The 23,457-nt window shown below is 36.2% G+C and overlaps 1 protein-coding gene across 1 annotated transcript in view; it reads left to right on the top strand.

The window, feature by feature from the left end:
- The window catches only part of LOC150095635 (dynein axonemal heavy chain 8-like), a 2,108,518-nt gene that overhangs the window by 1,516,789 nt on the left and 568,272 nt on the right, over nt 1-23,457 (top strand). Inside the window, exon 65 of the mRNA XM_090409931.1 lies at nt 22,805-22,960. Within this exon, the coding sequence (XP_090266057.1) occupies nt 22,805-22,960 (156 nt within the window). The remainder of the gene's footprint in view (nt 1-22,804; nt 22,961-23,457) is intronic.

Consider the following 23,457-nt stretch of genomic DNA (forward strand, 5'->3'; position numbering starts at 1 on the left):
CTGCAAGGAGATGTGCTTTGCATTATGGGGTACTAAGGCAAGTGATATGAAGTTATACCACCTTTACCACGAGTTTCCCCGGTCCTGAAAATACTTCAGGCACAAACTTTGTTTGTTTACACTTGGATAAAGCATTAAACCAAGTATATAATTTCTTGACATCTTTAATTTATAATTTTCACGAAGAATGTGTAAGACTCATCCCATTGTGAGTCTTATGGCTCCCTGGGATACTAAGGCAAGTGATATGAAGTCATACCACCTTTACCACGAGTTGCCCCGGTCCTGAAAATACTTCAGGCACAAACTTTGTTTGTTTACACTTGGATAAAGCATTAAACCAGGTATATAATTTCTTGATATCTTTAATTTATAATTTTCATGAAGTATGTTTAAGACTCATCATCCCATTGTGAGTCTTATGGCTCCCTGGATGTCAGGAATAATAATGTTTATTTTTCGCTATCATTGACTTTTTCACAAATGCAAAAAACATTAAAATACAGTGGTATTTCTCTAATAAAAACCATGCTCATTCGGATTAGCGAATTTCGCCCAAGAGACAACAATAACTGGCATTTAAGACAAAAATAATCAGATTATAATCAGAATGGTACATCAATTTAATTCTGTAAATGAATGAAGTAACTGATAGGAAAAAGCTACTGTACTGTAATGTAAAATTTTAAAAATAATACAGCACACAAGTTTATTTTAGTAAAAAATTTAGTTTTTATGTACCTGTATTGTAGAGGATTCTGATTTAATAAAATTGCATAGTATGGTACGTAACTTAATTTGTGTAAAAAAAATATCACTTTCTTGTACACAACACAAAAAAAAGTTTCACAAAATAACACAAAAAATGTTTTTTGTTATTTCTTTGTAAAAAAGTCACTGATTTTCTTTTTTGCTTCTTGGAAGCTAAACGTTTTTCGAATGCTTCTTGGAGCTGCATTAACAAAAAAATATTATGGAATGGCTTAGCCCATTCTATACACATAGTAAAACTGTCAACTGCCTCTTCATGCTTTACTTTTTCTTCTTCGGGTTCTTCATCATCATCATTGTCTTCTAATTCATTCTGTGGCGTCATATTTATAATTTCAGCCTTTGATTTGATTTCAAATTCACTTTCGGTTCTACCTGTAATCCATTCCATAACATCTGTTTGTGAAATTTCAATATCTGGATTTATATTTTGAACCAAATTATGCACTTTTTGAATTTCCTCTTTTGGTGTATCACCATAGTTATCTTGGTAAATTCTAGAAGGCTACAGTTTTTTCCATGATGCTGGAATTGCTTCAGGTTCGACGGCTTCCCAATGACAGTTTGACAGTATGAAAAAATACTGTACTGTAATAATAATAAAATAAATAATAATAATTATTAAATAAAAATAATAGTACATGAAATAATAATATGTAATAAATAAAACTTTTTTTTTCTTTCAAACCGCAGTTCGGATTACTGGAGGGTTCAGACTAAAGAGGTTCAGATTAGCGAGATACCACTATATTTATTTTCATAGAATGAAGCATTAGAATAAATTTTTTAATAAAAATACTGTAGTGTGACATTTCCATTAAAACTGTTTATCAAAATACGAAATATGAAATAATAATATTATTATTATTATTATTAGTAGTAGTAGTAGTATTGTCATTTCGCCATACACACAGCTCATCATACCTTGCCTTAAACACATTCAAATTCTCTTGAGAAACCACACTCTCAGGCAAGGCATTCGATTCATTCACAAATCTGCATACAAAAAACCTGCTTCTCACTCCCAATCTCCTTATACAATTTCCAGGGATGACCTCTTATACTTCTCTGATCTATCACCATTTTATCAAAAACCTCTTCAACACTGACCCTTTAACAATCCCCTTGCCAAACTTGCCTTTATCATATGAACCCTCTTCCTCCTATCCACTAGACTCTGTAAATTGCATCTTCTCAACCTTTCCTCATATTCAGCATTCCAGAGATCAGAAACTACCTTAGTAAGTCACTTCTGGTTCTTTTCCATCATCTTTTTGTCCTTTTGAAAAATAAGGTCACCAAATTCCTGAACAGTAGTCCATGTGTGGCCTAATCAAAGCCTTATACAATGGAACAAGAATCTCCTTACTTCTACAAGTCAGTGTCCTCCGGCCTTGGAATATATTTACACATAGCTTCTATAAATATGTATAAGAAATTACTTGATCAGATTCATTCTATGCACTCATTTCTCTACTTTCCAGCAACAGTCACACCAAAACCATTCAAATGCAGTCCATCACTCTTATGCATTTCAATGTATAAGATAGTTCTTGAATATCAGCCAAGCAGCATTGATCTCCTTTCCAGCCAACTCCTCATTCCATGCTACACCTGCAAACTGTCTACTGAGCTTCTCATAATCACTAGCTTTGTAGACTTGCGAAACTCATTCCTTGATCTATAGCAAGTTTCACCTGATACCACTTATTAGATGGTACTTCTTCATACTTAACTCAAGCCATTCCTGTTCCTCCTTATTCATCTTAGAAGCCTCTCCAATTCAACTGTTTTTCCTTGATCCTATATTATCCCCTTCCTTTTTTGTCTACACACACATTCACATCCTCTTGGAGCATCAACCTTTCTCACGCTATGTTCCCCTGTCCACTCTGAACCTCCCTGTTTATCTATCACACTTGTCTTCTTATTCTCTGTACTCATGCTACCCACTTCTTCATTCATAACCACCACTTCAATCTCTCCTTTCTTACTCTGCCACTCTTTCACATCACTTCTTATTTGATCAGATTCATTCTCTGTGCTAATTTCTCTACTTTCCAGCAGAAGTCTCTCCAAAAGACTCACACCAAAACCATTCCATGCAGTCCATCACTCTTACATTTCAATTCATACTTCAAACTCATTCTACACGTTAACAAACTGAACTGCTTTCTCTTCACACATTTCTGCTAAAATATTATCCACAATCTTCACTCTCCACATTATTTCATCACTGTCAAAACTGGGCAACACACTGACTACCTTTCCTATCACACTATTATCTGTTATCCTTCTCAACAACCTCCTAATATCCAATCTTACATGTTCCTTGTTCCCAGTCAAATCATTTGTCCCTATTACTGCTACCAACTCTTTTGCTCGCTTATTCCTCATATCCAACTCCTCAATCACTCTATTCATTTTTCTCTCCAGGAAAACAAACCTTGTTCATTTTCTCATTTACCACACCTCTAATAATCGAATCCCTATACAATACCACTCATGGGTCTTTCATTACCAATTTCATACCAACATCAATCATTTTCATCTTCTTCACTCTTTCATTCATATCTTGAATTCTCTTCATTTCACTCCACATCTGTTTCATCTCTTGCCTCATCTTAACTAACTCAGCTTTCAAATCTTGCATCATTTTTTGCTCTCATTCACTCTCTCAATTATATCGCTAGCCATACATGCTTGTTAGCAGTCAAACCTGCCTGCTATCTTACCGTTAATTGCACTCTGTTTTTCAACTTCCACTATATTGGTATTGCTTTTGTTATTCTTATCATCGATTGTTAAGTTAATTAAATCACTTGTTCACTTTTTTAAAACTTTCTTACCAATTTTTGGCTGCTCTTTTACACCTGTTTGCTATTATATGAGCCTTCATCCTTTTCGTGGCATTCTCGCTACTAATGCTTTGTTAGTTAACACTTATTACTAGCATATCTAATAGAAAAACATAAAATTCAGTTTTTATTTTAAATTAATGTATTTTTTATAATTTTTCTTTAAAATATATAATGTTTAATTGTTCTTGTATAACTCTGTTTCTCATGTTTCCTTTTCTAATATCCAGAGATAATCAGTCATTTGCATTTCATCTGATGGTGATACATCATCAATTTTTTTCTGTCCTAATGAAACTTTTTATTTCTGTTTTACCTTTGATCATCAGTTTTATATCCAAGGTTCAAATGTGTAAATTTCAAATTCAGAAAATCAACCAGTGCTTATGTATTCATAAATACAGGCAGTTCTCGGTTTACACCTCACTTCCGTTACTGAAAACACGGGCATAAACCGAATCGGCGTAAAATGTAAAACGTAAAAAAATTTTAATGGGAGGTACAAAGTTATGTTCTGCGCAGTCAAAAAGTATGCACATGAAGTATGTGTAACATTAATATATTTAAAGCTTTGATAATACATACATATATATTTGTTAAAATAAAATTATTAATAACGGAAACAAAACAAAATTATATACAAAAAATATGAAACTTCGAAAAGATATTACATATTTCTATGTTGAAGTTCCTGGTTTTGGATCACCTGCATTTTTTTTTGAAAATGTATCCAATGTTAACTGCCTAGATTTTCTTTTTTTTTTTCTTTAAGGAGTTCAGTGTAATGTCGAATAGATGTGATTACATTCCTTTTTACATTTGCACTCCGGTCCCAATTCTAGGCCTCCTGCTCTAGAACTCTCCATCTCCTCCACTCAATCCACCAAGCATAGCGAACCACATCATCTACTGTCCACAACTACCACCACGTCTAGTATTTTTACAATCAACAACACCCGTGCCCACGGTGGGATTCGAACCCGCAGCCTTTTGCCTGGAGAGAGTATATGCTAACCACTCGGCCAACCATGCTGAGTGGTTAGTGTATTTTGCTGTAACTTTTGAGGTAATTTGATGTAACACATTAGCAAAAGTGCACACTGTCTTTACTGTTATTCGTATTAATGTAGATTACATCATGAAGAAAAGTGGTATTAAACCTGATATTAAAATCATAGATATTCAGTTTAGCTTTTTACTTTATGCAGATGTTATTATACTCCTAAATAAATCTATAAGTCTATGGGTTTCCTTTACTGAATTGAATAACTTCAGTAACAAATTTGGAATGAAAATCAAATTAATGAAAATAGGCAGAAACATGGAAAATTATTATTATTATTATTATTATTCAGGCCTCCATGTAGTCAAGAGACTCCTCGCGGGTGGTCCTTCCCTTCCTAGGAAACACAAAGTCTATCATACCTCTCCTTGAACTCATTGATCATTCTTGCTCTCACCACTATATCAGGCAATGCATTCCACAGTTCTACCACCCTTCATACAAAGAATCCACTCCTCATCCTCATGCTCACAGCTTCCTTTCATAACTTCCAGGGATGGCCCTTTTCATCGCTCCTTCCCGCTGTTCCACGAAATGAAAGAACTCCCCATTGTCCATCCTGTAACTGCCTCTCAACAGTTTCAAACTCTTGATCATATCCCCTCTCTTTCTTCTATCCACCAACTCTGCAGTCCACCTTTCCTCAGCCAATCCTCATAATTAAGATTGAGCAGTCCTGAAACCATCTTTGTTATCTGCATCTGCACCCTTTCCACAGTTAATTTATCCCCTTCAAACCCTGGGGACCAAATTTGAGAACAATAGTCTAAGTGTGGTCTGATCAGGGTCTTATACAATGGAATGATAACTTTTCTATCTCTGCAGGTCAATGTCCTTCTCAGTATTGCAGCAGTCCTCTGGGTTACCTTCACCACCTTTGCAATATACTCCTGAATTTCAGTTTTCTATCAATCACTCCCAGATCTCTTGTCTCCCCTACTTCCTCCAGTACAGCTCCTCCAATCAAGTATGCACCCTCCCATCGATGTATCCCTAACTTCAAGACTTTACATTTTGTCACATAAAACCAAAACCGTCATTTTCCCATCTGTCTAGTTTATTCAAATCCTCTTGCAGTCACATCTGTACTATTACTAATAACCCTTCCCAGCTTAACGTCATCTGCAAACAACTGAATATCTCCTTGCAATCCGTTGACGATGTCATTGATATAAAGGTTAAATAATACAGGTCCCACACTGAGCCTTGTGGGCCTCCACTTGTAACCTTCTGCCTCCTTGATGCTGCCGTGCCATACACAACTCTCTGATATCAATCGTGAATCCAGTTGACTAACCCGACTTCTAAACCCATGTGCTGTAACTTAAATATCAGCTTATCATGTGGCACCCTGTCAAATGCCTTTGCAAAATCAAAAAAAAGGCAGTGTATGCCTTTCCCTCATCAACTGCTCTTGTCACTTTATTATTATTATTATTATTATTATTATTACGTAACACCTCCAGGAAGTCCAAAGACTCATCAATGGAGGGCACCTACCCTACAACTCTCCATCTTCACCACTCCACCAACTGCAACTACTTTCATCATCTACACCAACACCATCCCTAGTATTTTCACATACAATCACAAACATCAATGCCTACAACAGGATACCCACAGCCTTTTGTCTGGAGAGTGGATATGCTAACCACTCAGCCAACCAGGCCAGCAAATATAAAAATATAAAATAAAAGGCAATCATATAACTAAAGCAAGAGTGCCACTTAAAAAATCCATGTTCACTCTTACATAATATTACCCTAATCTGCCCAACGCTGTATGTGGTCCCTCACTAATTTCTCCAAATCTTAACAACTGCTGATGAAACACAAACTTGCCTATAGTTAGACACATCTAATCTGCTACCACCCTTATGCAATGGCACTATCTTACTTCCATTCCATGAGTACCCTCTCCTGTAGCCAGACTTTTATTGAAAAGCCAGGTCAAAGGAGCTGTCACTTCTTTAGCACTTGCTGTCAAATCCCGTTGTGAAATACAATCCGGTCCCACTGCTTTATCAACATCCAGAGTACTTGATATTTGGAACACACTCTCCTCCTGCACCTCTAAACATCGAACCTGCCCTACCCCTCTAGTATTAAAACCTTCTTTTCCAGGATGAAATACTCCAATAAAGTGCTCATTGCACAACTTCACTGTGTCCTCTGTATCAGTCACTCTATTCCTATTTTTATTCCACAATGTGATTCTTCCACAATCATTTCTCCTCCTACTGGCCACATAGCTAAAAAATTCCCTAGGATTTTTTTTGGATCTTAGTGCCAATCTCTTCTCGTATTCCAGTTTTGCCTTCCTTACTATACTGCTCACTCTCCTGGCCTGAGTCATTCTTTATGCATCTGCTCTCCACCCCTCTTTTATCTCTTCCATTATCTCTTTTTCACCTGCAGTTGCTGTTTGATATTGTTTATCATCCACTTTACACCAAATTGTGTCCTCTTCTTCACTCGTGGAATACAAATTACTATTGCTTCTAACAAATATTCCTTCACTTCCTGAATGGATCACCTATTTGAATCAATTTATATTGAAATATTGAATCAGAGAAATATTTGCCAAAACACTAAACTAGCAGTGTACAAAAAGTGTTCAAACTAATTTTAACTTAATTATCTGTAAAGCACTATCCTAAAAGCTAGATATCACTAGTACTATGCCTCAGTGATCTGTTTGGTTTAAGGCTGCTGGTTTAAATAAGTATGGCAGATTTATTAATTAATTTTTTTTTTTTTTTTTTTTTTTGCATAGACATCAGTTGGTGAGTGGAATGGATTGCCTGAGAGTGCATTAAGTAAACAGCTATTTAGACTTATATGCTGCTTTATTCTCATCCTTCACATCGATAGAATAAAAACAACGCAATAAAATAATTAAATACAGGCTTAATAGTGCCAGTATTTCCTCTTTGTCACAGAGACAAGATATCGTCTAGAATACAAAATAAAATTGCAGTTATGTAAATTGACTATTTGGGAAATGTTGATCAAGTATCTGAGAAAAAACTATTTTAATACCAACTAGTTTCACCAACTTAAGCTGTTGGCATCTTCAGGGTACAGGACTGATGATGGGAACTAAAACTAACAAAACATCTTTCAGACTAGACATTAACAGAATTCTAATTATAAATTACAAAACAACACTGAACATGTGCAATGCACATTCAGTGTTGTTTTGCACACATTTCATGGAAGATCGTGAAAGTAGAATTTTATCTCAAGTAGACCCCAAACCCGCAATATGGTGGCAATATGTCGATGACATCTTCATTGTGTGGAACCACAAAAAAGATGACTTATTTGAATTCCTAAATAAGATCAACTCCTTTCACCATTCAATCAAATTCACTCTGGACCCTGAAAAAGAAAAACAACTACCATTTCTGGATATCCTAATGGTCGTTTCAACCTCTCAGTTTATAGAAAATCCACGAATACAGGGCATTATTTACACTTCAGCTCCTCCCACCACATTTCTCAAAAACTCGGCATTGTATACATATGCTAAAGAAGACAGCTGTCTGCATTATAACAGACTAAAAAGATCTCCAAGATGAATTGACACTGATATCCAGCAACCTCATCTTGAATGGCTACCCCCGGAGACTTGTTAACAAGATTCTGTTCTCTGATCCACCACAAAGACAACAAGAAGACACTCAATATATTACCACAATCGTCATTCCATACGTGGGGACAGCCTCTAACAAGGTTGCTAAACTCCTCAGACCACATAAAATAAGAGTGACCTTTAAACTTAAAGATAGAATTCGAAAACTCTTAAGATCTCCACAAGACTTCCATCCTTTCTTTAAATATACTGGAGTTTACAATATCCCATGCTCGTGCGGATTAAGTTACATTGGCCAAACTTCAAGAAACTTTGAGATAAGACAGAGAGAACACATCGGATATGTCAAAAACAACAGACAAGATATCGGGCTTATCTTCCCATGTCTCCACAACCAACCATGTCATTGAGGGGGATAAAAGCTGCACTCCTTACATAGAAGAGGATTAACGCTCTCGTATTTTTAAAGAAGCCACAACAGTTGCCCATTCTGTAGAAAATCCTAATAGGAACCAAGGTTTAATCTTATTTGAGATCTGGAAGACCCTAATTAGATCTCTAAACACACAAGAAATGAACTTTAGTACCAAACGTTCCTAAACAACAACAACAAGTGAAATCATGTATGCGCCACGCATGTATTGCCCACGTTCAGTGTTGTTTTGTAATTTATAATTAGAATTCTGTTAATGTCTAGTCTGTAACATGTTTTGTTAGCTTTAGTTCCTATCATCAGTCCTGTACCCTGAAGATGCCAACAGCTTAAGTTGGTGAAACTAGTTGGTATTAAAATAGTTTTTTCTCAGATACTTGATCAACATTTCCCAAATAGTCAATTTACATAGCTTCTGTGGTCAAGAAAAAATATCGTTTAATATAAATATAATACAAAATTGAAGTAATTAAAGTTATTACATGTTTTGCACAAAATAATAAGTTGAAGATGTTAGATAAGAAGCATAGTGTCCTAAGAGGGACATGGTCTATAGGTACTAGTAAGTAGTCTTGGGTATTAAGTTCCTAAGAATTACTGTTTCTCAAATTTTGGAAAGTTTCAAACAATAAAAATCTAAATTTATTAATATTTGAATGTTTATTTAAATCTGCCTGTTGATTCAGAAAAGAAAAGAAAAAAGTCTAACAAGTATGTATTTGCTGCATGAAGCATAGGTGTCCAAGACATTGTTGGCTTGACTTAACTACCGATACTTATGGCAGAAAATACATTTCTGGTGTTCTTGTTCTTCAAGATGGATATTAGCACATCTCCCTGTTTTCATCCATGATACAATAAGTTATTATTATTATTATTATTATTATTATTATTATTATTATCATTATTATCACAAGAACTTCCTTTGTCACACACACACACACACACACACACACATCTCATCATCCTGTGTCTTAAATACATTCAATTTATCTGCAGAAACTATGCTCTTAGGCAATGCATTCCAATCTCAATTCACAACTCTCCGTGCAAAAAAAAATTATTTTGACTCCCTTGCTCACACTCTCCTTATACAGCTTCCAGGGATGACATCTTGTTTTCCCCTTCTTCCACAATTTTATAAAAAACCACTCACCAACTTGTTCATCTCTATCATATCACCACTCTTCCTCCTATCCACTGACTCAGTAAATTGCATCTTCTCCACTTTCTTCATGCTCACCATTTCATAGACCTGAAATTACCTCTGTCAATTGCTTCTGGAACCTTTCCAACATCTCTTTATCCTTTGAAAACACATGACCAAATAATGATATAATGATAATAATAATAATTATTATTATTTCTCCTATCCACTGACTCTGTAAATTGCATCTTCTCCACTTTTCTTCATGCTCGACATTTCATAGATGGGAAACATCTATTCCTACTAGATGGGAAACTACCTTTGCCAACTGCCTCTGGAACCTTTCCAACATCTCTTTAACCTTTTGAAAACCACGTGACCAAATCAATGCACAGTAGTCCTTATTTGGCCTAATGAAGGCATTATACAATGGAATCAGAATCTCCTTACTTTTTCAAGTCAGTGTACATCTGCATCGTTGCCAAAATTCAATGCGTTGTCCTCAGAATTTTGGCAGTGTGTCCTCTAAATTTTAGATCATTATCTACTACCACCTGCAAGATATCTTATTTCCTCCACATCCAACAATATATCCCCACCAAGTGTAAATTCTACATCCCCTCTTTGATATAAAAATTTTAAAACTTAGTATTTCACAACATTGAAATATAAGCTGGTGAATACCAGCTTATAATCTGGTATTCACCACAAACCAAAAATTGGCAACACTTCTAAAACCCACTAAATCTCATACACACAAAGAAATATTAGAACATCACAATGTAGTCTACAAATTTCCTTTCCAAAAAGACTGTGATATCACCTACACAGGTTCTACTATCAGGTCCTTATAGTAGAACCTGTGTAGGTGATTACAATGGGCAAGATTACAAGAACACTTCCGTGACTATAACATCCCAGAACATTTGAATACAAAAAAAAAACACAACATCAAAAAGAAAAATAAAATACAAAGTACAGAGAAAACAGAAATAGAAGTTCACGCCCTTGAATAAAAACATATCCCGCAAATCGACAAGGCCATAATAATAGACAGGCAAGACAACGAAACAATGCTTAGAATATCATAAATAATAGCCATAAAATGCGATGAAAACTCAATCAATGTCCCTCGACCCTACATAATCTCCGAGTGTTGGAAGCTCCAAACACAAAAATTAGGTCACAACTCCGACCAATAGGCGATAACACAAGCACTTCAAAGGCAAAAATCCAAGCCGACATGACATAGCATCCACTTCTCCCATGAGTTTCCGAAGACATTGATGGTTGAAATGGCTCGCATCTCCGTTAATCCTCTCCACAGAGTCCCCTTTTTCCCACAAACTCTTCCCCTTCCTCAAAAATCAAATTTCTATTTTCATCCCCCTCTTCCCCCCAAAAAAAGCACCCTTAAAAAGAATAATATATGTATATATTATATAAAAAAAGCAGTTTTTTCAAATTAATTCTCTCACATTGCCTCAACACCTCCCCCACTTTTTCCAAACCCCCCTTCCCTTTTAACACCCAAACAGCAGAAATATGCACATCATTGAAAGAAGACAGCCAACAACGTCCAAAAAAAGGTATGTGTGAATTTTCGTCTTCTATTACTCTGCATATATTTGTCTCTAAAATACATCTATAATGCCCTAAAAATTCTTGAGTAAAAAGCCACTGACATTAAAAATAAGGGTACTCCTAAATGAAAGCAGGCAAAATAGGTGTAAAAATAAAAGTTTTCTTTTAGTAATAATATTTTTTGAAATCGTAAAAAATTTTAACATTTATGTTATATTACGAACATTTTGTAATTCTTCTGTCTTTGAGTGTGAGTGTTACCAGTGCCAATTTTGTGCATATGTTTTATGTATTTAGTCTACTGGCAACCGTGCACTTGAGGGATGTGTCACCACTTCACCAGTGTTGTCAGCACTCTTTGACCATACATTGTTTTCTCATGTTTAAAAATTTTGCCCAAAAATGAGTAATCCAAATAAAAAACAATGAATCTGTAAATTCAACAATGATTGGGAAGAAGACTTGTTTTATCCAGAGTAAAGAGAAATGTTTTTGCTTATTGTGCAATGGTTAAATTTAGTTGTATAATAAATGTTACATGTGTATTTATCATACTTTCATAGTTAATTTTTGAATTGTTATTATCAATAGGCAAGTATAAATTTTCATAGAAAAAAATATTGGTGCATGCCACTCTCTTCCAAATCTCAAATGCACCCACAACCACAACTAGGTTGAGAACTCCTGCATTAACTAATATCCAACCCCATTTGCTCTAGTTTAACTATTAAATTATCATGTGGTAATCTATCCAAAGCTTTTGCAAGTATATCATTGTATATGAAAAACAATGATATTTGCAGCAAGCACTAACACTGAGCAAATGAGACTGAAGAAAGGCAACAGAAGTCAGGTCTGGAGTCATAAACTGTGTCCCCCCTAGTGGGCTAAATTGGATAGTCTTGGCCATTGGACTGACTATCTAAGAATGTATGCTTCTTCTTAAATTTGGGGCAGTCTCGTGTACCCAAATTTGTATAGGTTTGGAAAGTTTTTCAGAGTTGAGGCAGATTTGAGAAATAGCCTTTCAAACTTGTATTTGCTATGGTATAAATAAAGTGGCCTTCTTCAGCATATCGATTGGTGGGTGTCCAAAGCATTGTCAGCAAGTCTTGAGTGGCTGTATTGGTGGAACCAGATGTAGTCCTTGTGTTTGGATATTCTGTTATCAACTGTCCTGCCTGTTTGGCTGTAGTAGGATAGTTTGCAACTGCATGGGACCTGATATACTCCTGGTAGGTCTAGAGCAGCGCTTCCCAAACTGTGGAGTGCGGCCCCCTCGGGGGGCCGTTAGTTTTATTGAGGGGGCCATGAAATAATGAAAACAAATTTAAAATGTTTTAAGACTAAGTGTGTGCCATGTCAAATGTGTATGTAAGATGCTAAAAATGTAATATTTGCATTTGATTTTTGCGATATTCGCTGTTTATGTTTTGTATTGAATATAAATACAATAAATATATAATAATATATGTCTGTATTATGATTTTTTTTTTTTGGTGGAGGCCGTGAAATATTTTAATTTTTCCAAGGGGGCCTTTACATCCATAAGTTTGGGAAGCACTGGTCTAGAGGATGTGGCTGGTAAAGAGAAATGTTTTTGCTTATTGTGCGATGGTTTAATTTAGTTGTATAATAAATGTTACATGTGAATTTAACGTACTTTCATCGTTTCTTTGTTGGAGCACATATGAGATGCCAATTTTTATGTGGTCTGCAGCTGGTTGTAAGGTCATATTTCTTTAGTATTTTTGTCAGTTTTTCAGATGTGCCCTAGATAAATAGAATGCTGATAGATTTTGAGTAACCTCTGCTCTGAAGGGGGGAGATTACAGTTACATGGTTTTAATATTGTTTGGATTTCTTTGGGGTTGTAGCCATTGGCTAAGAAAGTGTTAAGGATGTTGTCAAGGTCAGTAGTTAGGGAACTTATCAGAACTGGTTAATTTTGCCCTGTTATATAGAATTTTTATAATCCCATATTACTGGGGGAGGGGAGGGCGACTGCTTCTGTAAATGGTGAATGCCAAGGATCAAACCAGCTGGCATGTAATCAGAGTGTCTAGGAATGGAAGTCTGTTGTTGTTTCCCTTTTCCAAGGTAAACTGGATCCTGGGATGTTGATTGTTTTCATGAAATTATGTTAAGAAATTGTGTAGTCAATCCAGGCCATGTGGCCAAATAGAGAACACATCATCCACATTGCATAGCCAGAGAGTGGGTTTTTATGGGATAGAGTTTAAGGCTTTTTCTTCAAAGATCTCCATAAAGAAGTTGATCAGAGGTGGAGAATCCATGACAGTCCCCTCTATCTGTTTGTAGGATTTTCCTTGTCAAACAAAATAGCCTGAGTTCATGTTGAACTGAAATAGGACTGAGATATCAGGAGGACATATATGGCTTGGACAAGGTCTAAGATATCACTAAGTGGGACATTGGTGAATAAGGAGGAGACATCACACTGACAATTATTTCAGTGTGTTGGAGCATAAGGTTTTCTATACTGGCTTTAAAGTGGGCTTAGTTTTTTTTTTTTTTTATCTTCACACAAAAAACTCAGCTCACGTTAAAGCCAGTATTCTACTGTTTTCAATCCGCTTCTGTATCGTAACTCTTACCATCCTTTCCGACACTTAACCACAACTTCGGATACAATATACAGATTGGCCTATAATTTGTACCTTTGCCCTTTATCACCATCTTTGTGATATGGAAAAATCTCATTCTTTGCACTCCTTTGTAATTTGTGCTATTGTAAGCTGTTGCTCTTGTTAAAAAGATATGCCATGGCTTCTGTCAACTCTCTAGATCATTCCTTTAAGCAATGTTATATCATCGGGTCTTTTTGCCTTATTGACATCAAGTTTACTTAATTCCTCTTACTCGCTCACTAGCAGTCAATCCTGTCCCATTTCGACCATACACATGCTTTTCATGATGTGAAACTGATGAGGGTGATAGATCTTGATGAATTACTCACTGAATTCTCTTACCTTGCAATAATCATGATTTCTTCTACTTTATCACATATTGAAAGAATGTTCTGTGATTCTTCTTTTTCAAATTTCAACATATATTACACTTCTGCTTTCCTTACCAATTGATTTATGAGGATGGTCTGAAAAGTTCTCAGCCTAACAATGAAAAAACGAATTTATAATTTCAAAATTAGTTATATTTTTCAACATAATCTCCCTTAAGATTAATACATTTATTCCAACACCATTATCCCGTCCCTGTAGTGGTTCTCAGTAAGATCTGCAAAATACCCCTCTAGCTGCAGTCACCTCTTATTTCGAAGAAAAACGCTGACCAGCGAGGAAGTTTTAATTTTGGGAAGAGATAGAAGTCAGAGAGAACCAAATCTGGGGAATAGTGTGGATGTTCCAACAATTCATAGTGCAGATCCCTTAATTTTCCCATTGTCAAAACACCCTTGTGGGCAGGTGCATTGTCCTGATGAAGGATGATTTTTTAATTCTGCAAACCAGGTCTTTCATGAATTTTTTCATCTAGTCTAGTTAAAAGATGGAATAATATTCCCTGGTTATTGTTTTACCCTTTTCAAGATAATTAATAAACAAAATGCCTTTAGCATCCCGATGCCATGACCGTTACTGTTGATGGAACCGACTTTGTCTTCTTTGGCACTGAACAACAGTCTTCTGTCCACTGTTTTGACCGCTGTTTGAATTCTGGTGTGTAATGGTGAATCCAAGTCTCATCCATAGTAATAAATCAACACACAAAATTAGTTTTATTCTTGTTAAAATGCTCCAAGCACTGTTCAGAGATTTTCATGCGAATGTGTTTTTGATCTGCTGTGAGCAAGCGTGGCACCCATCTTACGCTAAGGTTTTTCATTTGCAATTCTTCATGCAAAATATATCCTACATGTTTGTTCTTTTGAAATGCCTATAGTCTCAGTAATTTCACACACTTTGACTCGCCAGTCATCCAATATCATATCGTGCATTTGATCAATGATTTCTGGTGTTGTTACACTTTTTTTGGACATCCTTCATGTTGATCATCTTTAAGGCTGCTACGGCTACGTTTAAACTCAGCAGCCCATTTCTTAATTGTCAAAAACGAAGGAGAAGAGTGCCCAAAACTTTTATGAACTTCAAATGAATTTCGTTTGCCGTTAAACCTTCTTTTACAAAGAATTTTATAACTGCATGATACTCAATTTTATCCATTTCAAGGGATATAGACAACACTTTTGCTTCAGACTACTTGATAGAATGACTTGCAATTTCACATGGATGCTTATGACAGATGTCCCAACTTAGGAAAAAAAAAAACTTGCTGATAGTGTTGTCATCTGTGGTCGTGGCCGAGAACGTTTCAGACCACTCTCATACTTTCCTAGCCAGCTCTTTATATCCTTCATGCTGCTCATAATTACAGTTATTCAATCATATTTTTTGCCTCACAATGCCTTCTTCTTCCAGATTTCATACTTAACCCTTTATTCATTTTTTTATCCCACCTACCTTGTTCTGGCATTTCACATTTGGAATATATTCACCTACTGGCACCATTTAATAAGCTGTCGGCATCCAAGCATCCATTGTCCTTTCCAATTAACTTCTCATTCCATACTGTAGTTCCAAGCTATCTCCCGAGTTTTTCATACATCCATTCTTCAGAGATGTGTCGTCTTCATATGACTAGCCACCACCACACAGATTACCACCTTATGATTACTCTTGCCATCTGAACGGAAGCATGACACCCTATTCACAATCACAACCTGTTAGATGATCAGATATAAGACTCTTATCCTCTTGTGTCCTCAGCTGCATATTGCCTAAGATAGTTATCTCTCAAGAACTCAAAAAATTCATTTTCCTTATTCTCAGATGCTATCTCTCCATTCCTCTCTATATTACCATAATTAAAATCGTCTACAGTGATCACTTTCTCTTGTTCACTAACTCAAGTATACTATATATTTCTTCACCATTCCCGCATTCCTTAGCCTATAGCAACATCCAAATGAATATCTCTACCTATTTATTTATTTATCGTATGGCTTGTACACATGGTTAAAAGACAATAAGATAAAATACACATGAATATAGATAAGATACACATGTATGATAATATTAATAAAAGAAAGTAAAACATCTACATTCAGGCAAATGCAAATATGAAATTTATGACAAGCATCAGAAAGAAAATTAATCATATTTTAACATTTAATAGGTTTTTAATCCAGTTGATCGCCTCTGGAGATAGGTCAAAGATATCCTTAAAGTCACCTGGATATGCTGTCAGCTCACATTCCTGTACTATATGGTGAATGGTTTGGGTCTCAGCTCCACAGGGACAGTGAGGATTTGGTATCTTACCCCACTTTGAAAGTAAGTCTCCATATACACCATGGCCCGTATGAATCCTGTTAGCCGTCATCCATATATTCCTGGGCAGGTCGAGTCCAGATGGTTTTTGGAAGATGTTTATGTAATTACGAACTTCAGGTGATACTGCTTGGGACCACAGTACATCCCACCTACTCACCACTGTCATTCTGGCTAAGATTATGGGCAGTTTTTATGGCAGGTCTTCTGGATTTTACGTTTTTGTCTATTAGATAAAGCATCTGGAATAAATTCATGTATTGGGAGGTTTTGGTTATTTAAAATTCTTTTATATTCATGATGCAGGGCTTCCTATCACCACAGTTCCGGAGGAGCAATATGGCTCAGAGTGGAGAAACCATTGTAATGGTGTACTCTTAATGCAACTCGTTATTAAATGCAGAGTGCAGTTAAATTGAGCATCTAGTTTATTGGCATGGTAACTATTGAGCCAGACAGGAGCACCATACTCTGCTGCACTGTAAACTAGACCTCTGGCAGTGCACCGCAGAGTTGTGGCACTTGAGCCCCATATAGTACCACAGAGCTTCTGAACTATTTCTGGTGCGAACTTTAGCAGTGATATTAATCATATGCTGTTTATATGATTAATATCACTTCTATCCAGAGTTATTCCCAGATATTTAGGTGTCAGATTAAACAAAATTAATGTTCCATCAGCATATATATCTCTGGTTTTTTATTTGCAAGTCTATTATTGAGGTGAAAGCAAGAACAATTCGGTGTTACCAGAATTTGGTGTTAATCTCCATTTTTTATAGAACTGCCATAAAGCTGACAGATCATTTGTCGATATTTCTTCAGTTCTTTTTATAGATTTGTCGCTGATTGCCAAAGCTAGATCATCTGTATAAGCAAACCTCCTGCTGGCTCTTTCAGGAATATCTGTAATGTAAAGGCTAAAAAAGCATTTTGTGAGCACCAAGCCCTGAGGTAATTCATTCTTAAGCACTCTCTGTTTACTGGTGCTTCCTCCGGAGACTACTCTGAAGTATCGATGATACAGTAAGTTGTTTAGGAGATGACCCAATTTTTTACATGGGATGACCTTAAGAAATTTACATATCAGTCTCTCCCTCCAAACAGTATCATAAGCCACTGTTAAGTCAATAAAGACTGCAGTAGTCTTCAGGCATCTACAAAATCCTGCTTCAATGTAGGTTGTTAAGCTGAGAACTTGATCAGTGCAGCTGCAATCACTTCTGAACCCTGCTTGTTCTATTGGGACACGTTCCAAAATTTTATTGCTGATCCTATGCAATATTAGTCTCTCCAATAATTTGTAGGTTGCACTTAAAAGGGCTATGGGGGCGATAGCTTTCAGTTATGTCTGCTGGCTTACCTAGTTTCAACACAACAATGATTTTTGTCCTTTTAAATTCTTTAGGAATGCAGCCACTTTCAAGTATATTGTTAAAGAACTTAGCCAGCCACAATCTTGCATAAGGTCCACAGTGCATCAGGAATTCATTATGAATATTGTCAAATCCAGGAGCCTTCCCCATTTTGATATTTTGAAATGCTGAGGATATTTCCTCTTGGGAAAAAGGCAAAGAGAATTGATTCTTTTGAGTTACAAACTTCATAGCCTTTAGTTCGCATTTTACCTCTTCAGTATGTTCTTTATTTATCGGAGCTCTAGAAAGCAAAACTATATGAGCGGCTATCTGATTTGGATCGACATGAGGAAATTTCTTTGGTACAGAGGGGCTTGAACGAAGCTTTTTAAGTAGCGACCAGGCTTTTCTACTAGAGTGTTTGAAATCTGTTTTCAGTTATTTGAATCCACTTTTCCCTATGAGCAGTGTTGAGACTATTGAGCAGTTTTTCTCCTATTTCAGGATCCTTTCAAGGAATTTCTGATTCAGGGATTCCCTTTCATTGGATCATCCAGGCATGTATTCTTTTCGGTAGCCCTGAGGAATGTGTATTTTTGCGACCGCTATAACTATTCCAGTGAACCGTGTATAGCTTTTGTAAGTTGGAGGAATTCTTCTAAGGTGTGCGTCTAGATCTGCAGTAATGTTTTCCCAGTCAGCTTTTTGGAAATTCCATCTTGGTCTAGGAAATGATGTTATCACCAGAATTTTTGCTCCTAATTCCATAAAGATCAGACGGTGCTGGCTATTTGGAAAAACTTCAAGAATACGTCTGAAAGTCTGTAGAGGCAGATTTTCACTATTAGTAGAGACGAATGTCTAATCTTGGTTATATTCCTTATTCCAGGCTCTTAATTTAAAGGTGCCTTTTTCCTTGGCATCAAAAACCAAGTGAAGATGGTGTTGATCTGCCCATTCAACTAATATTTCTCTGTTTTGATCATTCCGTTCATATTTCCAAGAAGTATGATGACTGTTGAAGTCCCCAGAGTACACCGTTGGATGGTAGTATGTCTGTAGAACATCATTTGGCCAAACAGTTGCAGGTGGATAATTTACATTCGTGATGTCCGCTATTTTAACAGCAATCTTATGGATTTTGTCATCAGTCGAAGAAGATATCAGCACAGCATTCTCAATACCATTTTGGACATATGTTATATTGCCATAGCTACGACTGTAAGTACTCCCAAGAATGTCATAGCCAGGGATTATTGCTCTAGATTTAACTTGATCTTCAGTTTCGATATGTGATTCTTGAATGAGAAGTAGATCAACGTTTTTTTCTCATAGAAGTTTGGAAAGACATTGACATTTTGATGCGCTAATACCCTCAACATTTAACTGGCAGATACGGATATTATGTCCAATATTCCTTATCAGCTGGTTCGAAGAAGAACCGTTGTGAAGGGTTTGAGTTTCCATGTGTAAATATGGTCAGAAGATTGCACAATTGTACAGTGGTCTGGCTGCCAGTTGCTCTAGCTCTTTAGCATAACCCAGGGTGCTCCACAAGGAGGCAAGCTGGAATTGCACCCTTTCTCTACCTGTAAACCACTATCTCTCACCATGCCTCAAAACCATTGCCACCCTGCCCTTTGCATCTCCATAATTTATGGACATAATTCCCCCCTCCTATCATCAACAATACCCCTCCCCCCCGCCTCCTTCTTATCCTTTCTTTTCTCACAGAAAACACTGTCTTTCTATTTCTGTTCCTTTCAAGTTGCCATCATGGTTGGAAACATGGCTGCAATAAGCAAAATGTGGTTGGATTAGTCCAACCATGTTTAAATTTTTGGGTAAGTAAACTCACTCAGTAAAATAATTTTGTTTCGGTTATTTCTGATACTCCTGACATTCCTAAATAAACACAGCAGTACCCTTTTAGGTGTATAACTGTTCCAGTATCACCTAGTGACTCTTTTTTCCACACCGGTCCCTGCTCAATCACCAATTACCACATATTTTCTCAAACTCAGCTACTCCCCTTACATCCTTGGCCATTCCATCCCATATTCTGACCCATACACGCATTCACCACTGCTTCTGACACCCACTTCCTTTATGCATGTCTCTCTCTATGCATCCAGACCACTTTCCTGTTTCACTGTCTACCTCACATCCTTATTCTATTTTCCTCTCCTCTACTACAATTATTACTCTCTCTCTCCAGTGACAAGCACTTCAGCCTCACCTGTACCACTCTCCTGATCTTTCGCATCAACTGTTTCTTTCTTGATCTGTTGTTCTCATCACTCATTACACTTCCTTCTAGCAGCAGTCTCTCCAGTTTTCTCACACTATATTCAGTTAAATGTATATTATCACTCGAGTACAATTCCATCCTTCCTGCTAATGCATCTCATATGTTAACAACCTGCACTCCTTTCTCCTCACACAGCTGTCTGCCTACATACTATTTATGATTCTAGCTTGCCACCTCAAATTGTCATCTTGATGCCTTGATAACACACTGTCAGGCTTTCCTATAATGCTTTTATCTTTCACTCTCCTCAATTACTTCATAATATCCATCCACAAATTCTCATTCTTTCCAATCAAACCATGTTTCCACACCCGCCACTAGATCTTTTGCTTGTTTACTTCATATATAATGCATAAATCATCATCCTTATTCTCTTACTCATCTCTCCTAAGAGACAAACCTTGTGGACCCTCTCGCTGTGCATAATCCTCATCTCTTTTATCATCGTGATCAATTTTCTTCAAATTTTGCATCCTGCCTTTGTTCCCTTATTCGTACTTTTCATCATTCTCACTATGAGTTGCCCTAGCCGAACCTACTAGAAAAGCATGGATGATAAAAACTTTTATAAAAACTCTGAGTTGTATTTGCAATCTTTGCTATATAGCCCTTGAACTTCAGCCTCTTGTCTACTAAAACTTCAAAATCTCAACCCAGATCAATTTCTTCTAGCATAATCCAACCAGTACAATAGGACATTGGATATCTCATCACACCAAAGTGCATGACTTTATATTTACTAACATTGAATTGACGACTATTTTCACATGCCCACATTTCCAGCCTATTCAAATTTTCTAAGTTCTGCATATCAGCTGCATTCTTGAATACTCTACCTATCTTTGCATCAACAAATAGCTGTATGTCACCTGTCAAATTTTTCCCAGTGTCATTAATGTATGGATTGAATAATAATGGATCAAGGACTGATCCTTGTATATACCACTATATATACAAGGATCAGTTTATTTACTTGTTATATTTACTTTAAATCTTGCAGACTCACAACCCCCATATACCGCTTTTTTATATATCTGTCGGTCAGCCATCTTCTTATCCAATCCAATATTTTATAATGCCATCCCTTATTCTCCAATTTATTCAACACTCTTCCATGTTTTATTCTGTCAAAAGCCTTAGTAAAATGCAAATGCATTTTACTAAGGCAAATGCAAAGTATCGTGATGTATCCATTCCTCTTTTCTAATTCAATGGTAACATTATTATAGAATGTGAGCAAGCTGATAAAACATGACCTTCTCTTAGTAAACCCATTGTTGTTCATTGGAAAGTAGAGATTCTCTGTCCATCCATTTCTGACTGTGAACTCTAACCAACTTTTCCAAAATCTTCATCACCATCACTCCAGAGAGACGGATAGGTTAATAGTTGGATACATCAATCTTTGCACCACCGTTGTGAATTGGGATTATCATGCATTTTTTCCACTCTTGCAGAATCCTCCCTGTTCGTAGACTCAAATTATATAGCTTGGTTCAGCTGAACTCTCTTTTAGCATCCATGCTGATATTCCATCATTCCATATTGCTAAATTCTTATTCACTTGTGCAACAGCTTTAATACCTCCTCCACATCCACAGTTACACTCACATTTGTTACATCAGCCTCTTTTGCATTTATTTGAAAAAAAAGTAGAAGAGAAAAGAACATCTCTAGAAATTTTATAAGAGTGTGATAAGCAAGGGAGGTGAGGAGTATGTTTTTTTATGGAAAGATATAGGTGAATGCTGTTTTCAGTGGCGCACCCAGAGAGGGGGCCAAGGGGCCCGGGTACTCCCCAAAGAAAAGGAAAAAACACTAGAAAAATTTCCAGAAATCTTTTCCTAATTAAAATTCATTTTTTTTTATTTATGTTGTGTGCTACTTATGAATTACCAATCACTGCAGATGCTCAGTTATAGGTCGTATGCGATGTGTAGTGTGTATTCGCAAAACGTCTACTCAACTCGCCCCCCCCCCCCCCCAAAGGTTAAATCCTGAGTGCGCCACTGGCTGTTTTAGAAGAGAAAATTAACTTATTCATCTGTAGTTGTTTATTTGTCCCTTTTACTTGCTAGTTCATTGTGCTAATATTATTCCTGAGAATTGATATAATGGTTGAAACAGTGAGTGAAATTTGCAGTTGTTCAAAGTTATTTTCTTTAAAACAGTGGAGCCCATTTCATTACAAACATGCAGTCACCATTCATTATATTTTAAAAATAATTTGACAAATTCAGTTTCATAATAATACTTAACTGAATTACATTAACTTTATTATATTTGATATTAACATGACTATTTTTTCTGTAGGTAACATCTCTTAATCATAAGTATTTCAGAATCTTCTTAGAAGATGCACTTTCACAGGGATTGCCATTATTAATTGAAGATATTGGTGAAGTACTAGACCCTGTTCTAGATAGTGTATTAGATAAAAATTTCATAAAATCTGGATCAACTCTTAAAGTAAGTTAAAAACTGGAATATTATTCATTTATTAAACACATGTATTCATCACAGGAATATAATATTTTATTACTGCTAGTATTTCAACCAGAAACTAACTAGTCATCATCAGTGCATTGCATAATCACAAGGTGAAGCTAGAACAAAGAATATTAATCCTATTTATAGAGCTGAGCAACATGTTGGCTGCTGCCTAAATGGGTTACAATAAAATAAGATTAGAATTAAGGCGCAAATTTACAATTAAGTTATTTGAAATAAAGTTAAATTTAATTAGATAATGAAATGTCACAGCATTATTATTATTATTATTATTAAACAAGACCTCATGGAGTCAAAGACTCATCTAGGAGGTCCTTTTATCTCACACACATCTCATCATACCGGGTCTTAAACACATTCAAACTCCTTGCAGACACCACACTCTCAGGCAAGGCATTCCAATCATTCACAACTCTGCACGAAAAAAACCTGCCTCTCACTCCTCTACTCACACC

The sequence above is a fragment of the Typopeltis vanoorti genome, chromosome 20, assembly GCF_054136105.1.
Source record: "Typopeltis vanoorti isolate ZY-2024b chromosome 20, IOZ_Tvanoo_1.0, whole genome shotgun sequence".
Classification (NCBI taxonomy): Eukaryota; Metazoa; Arthropoda; class Arachnida; order Uropygi; family Thelyphonidae; genus Typopeltis; species Typopeltis vanoorti.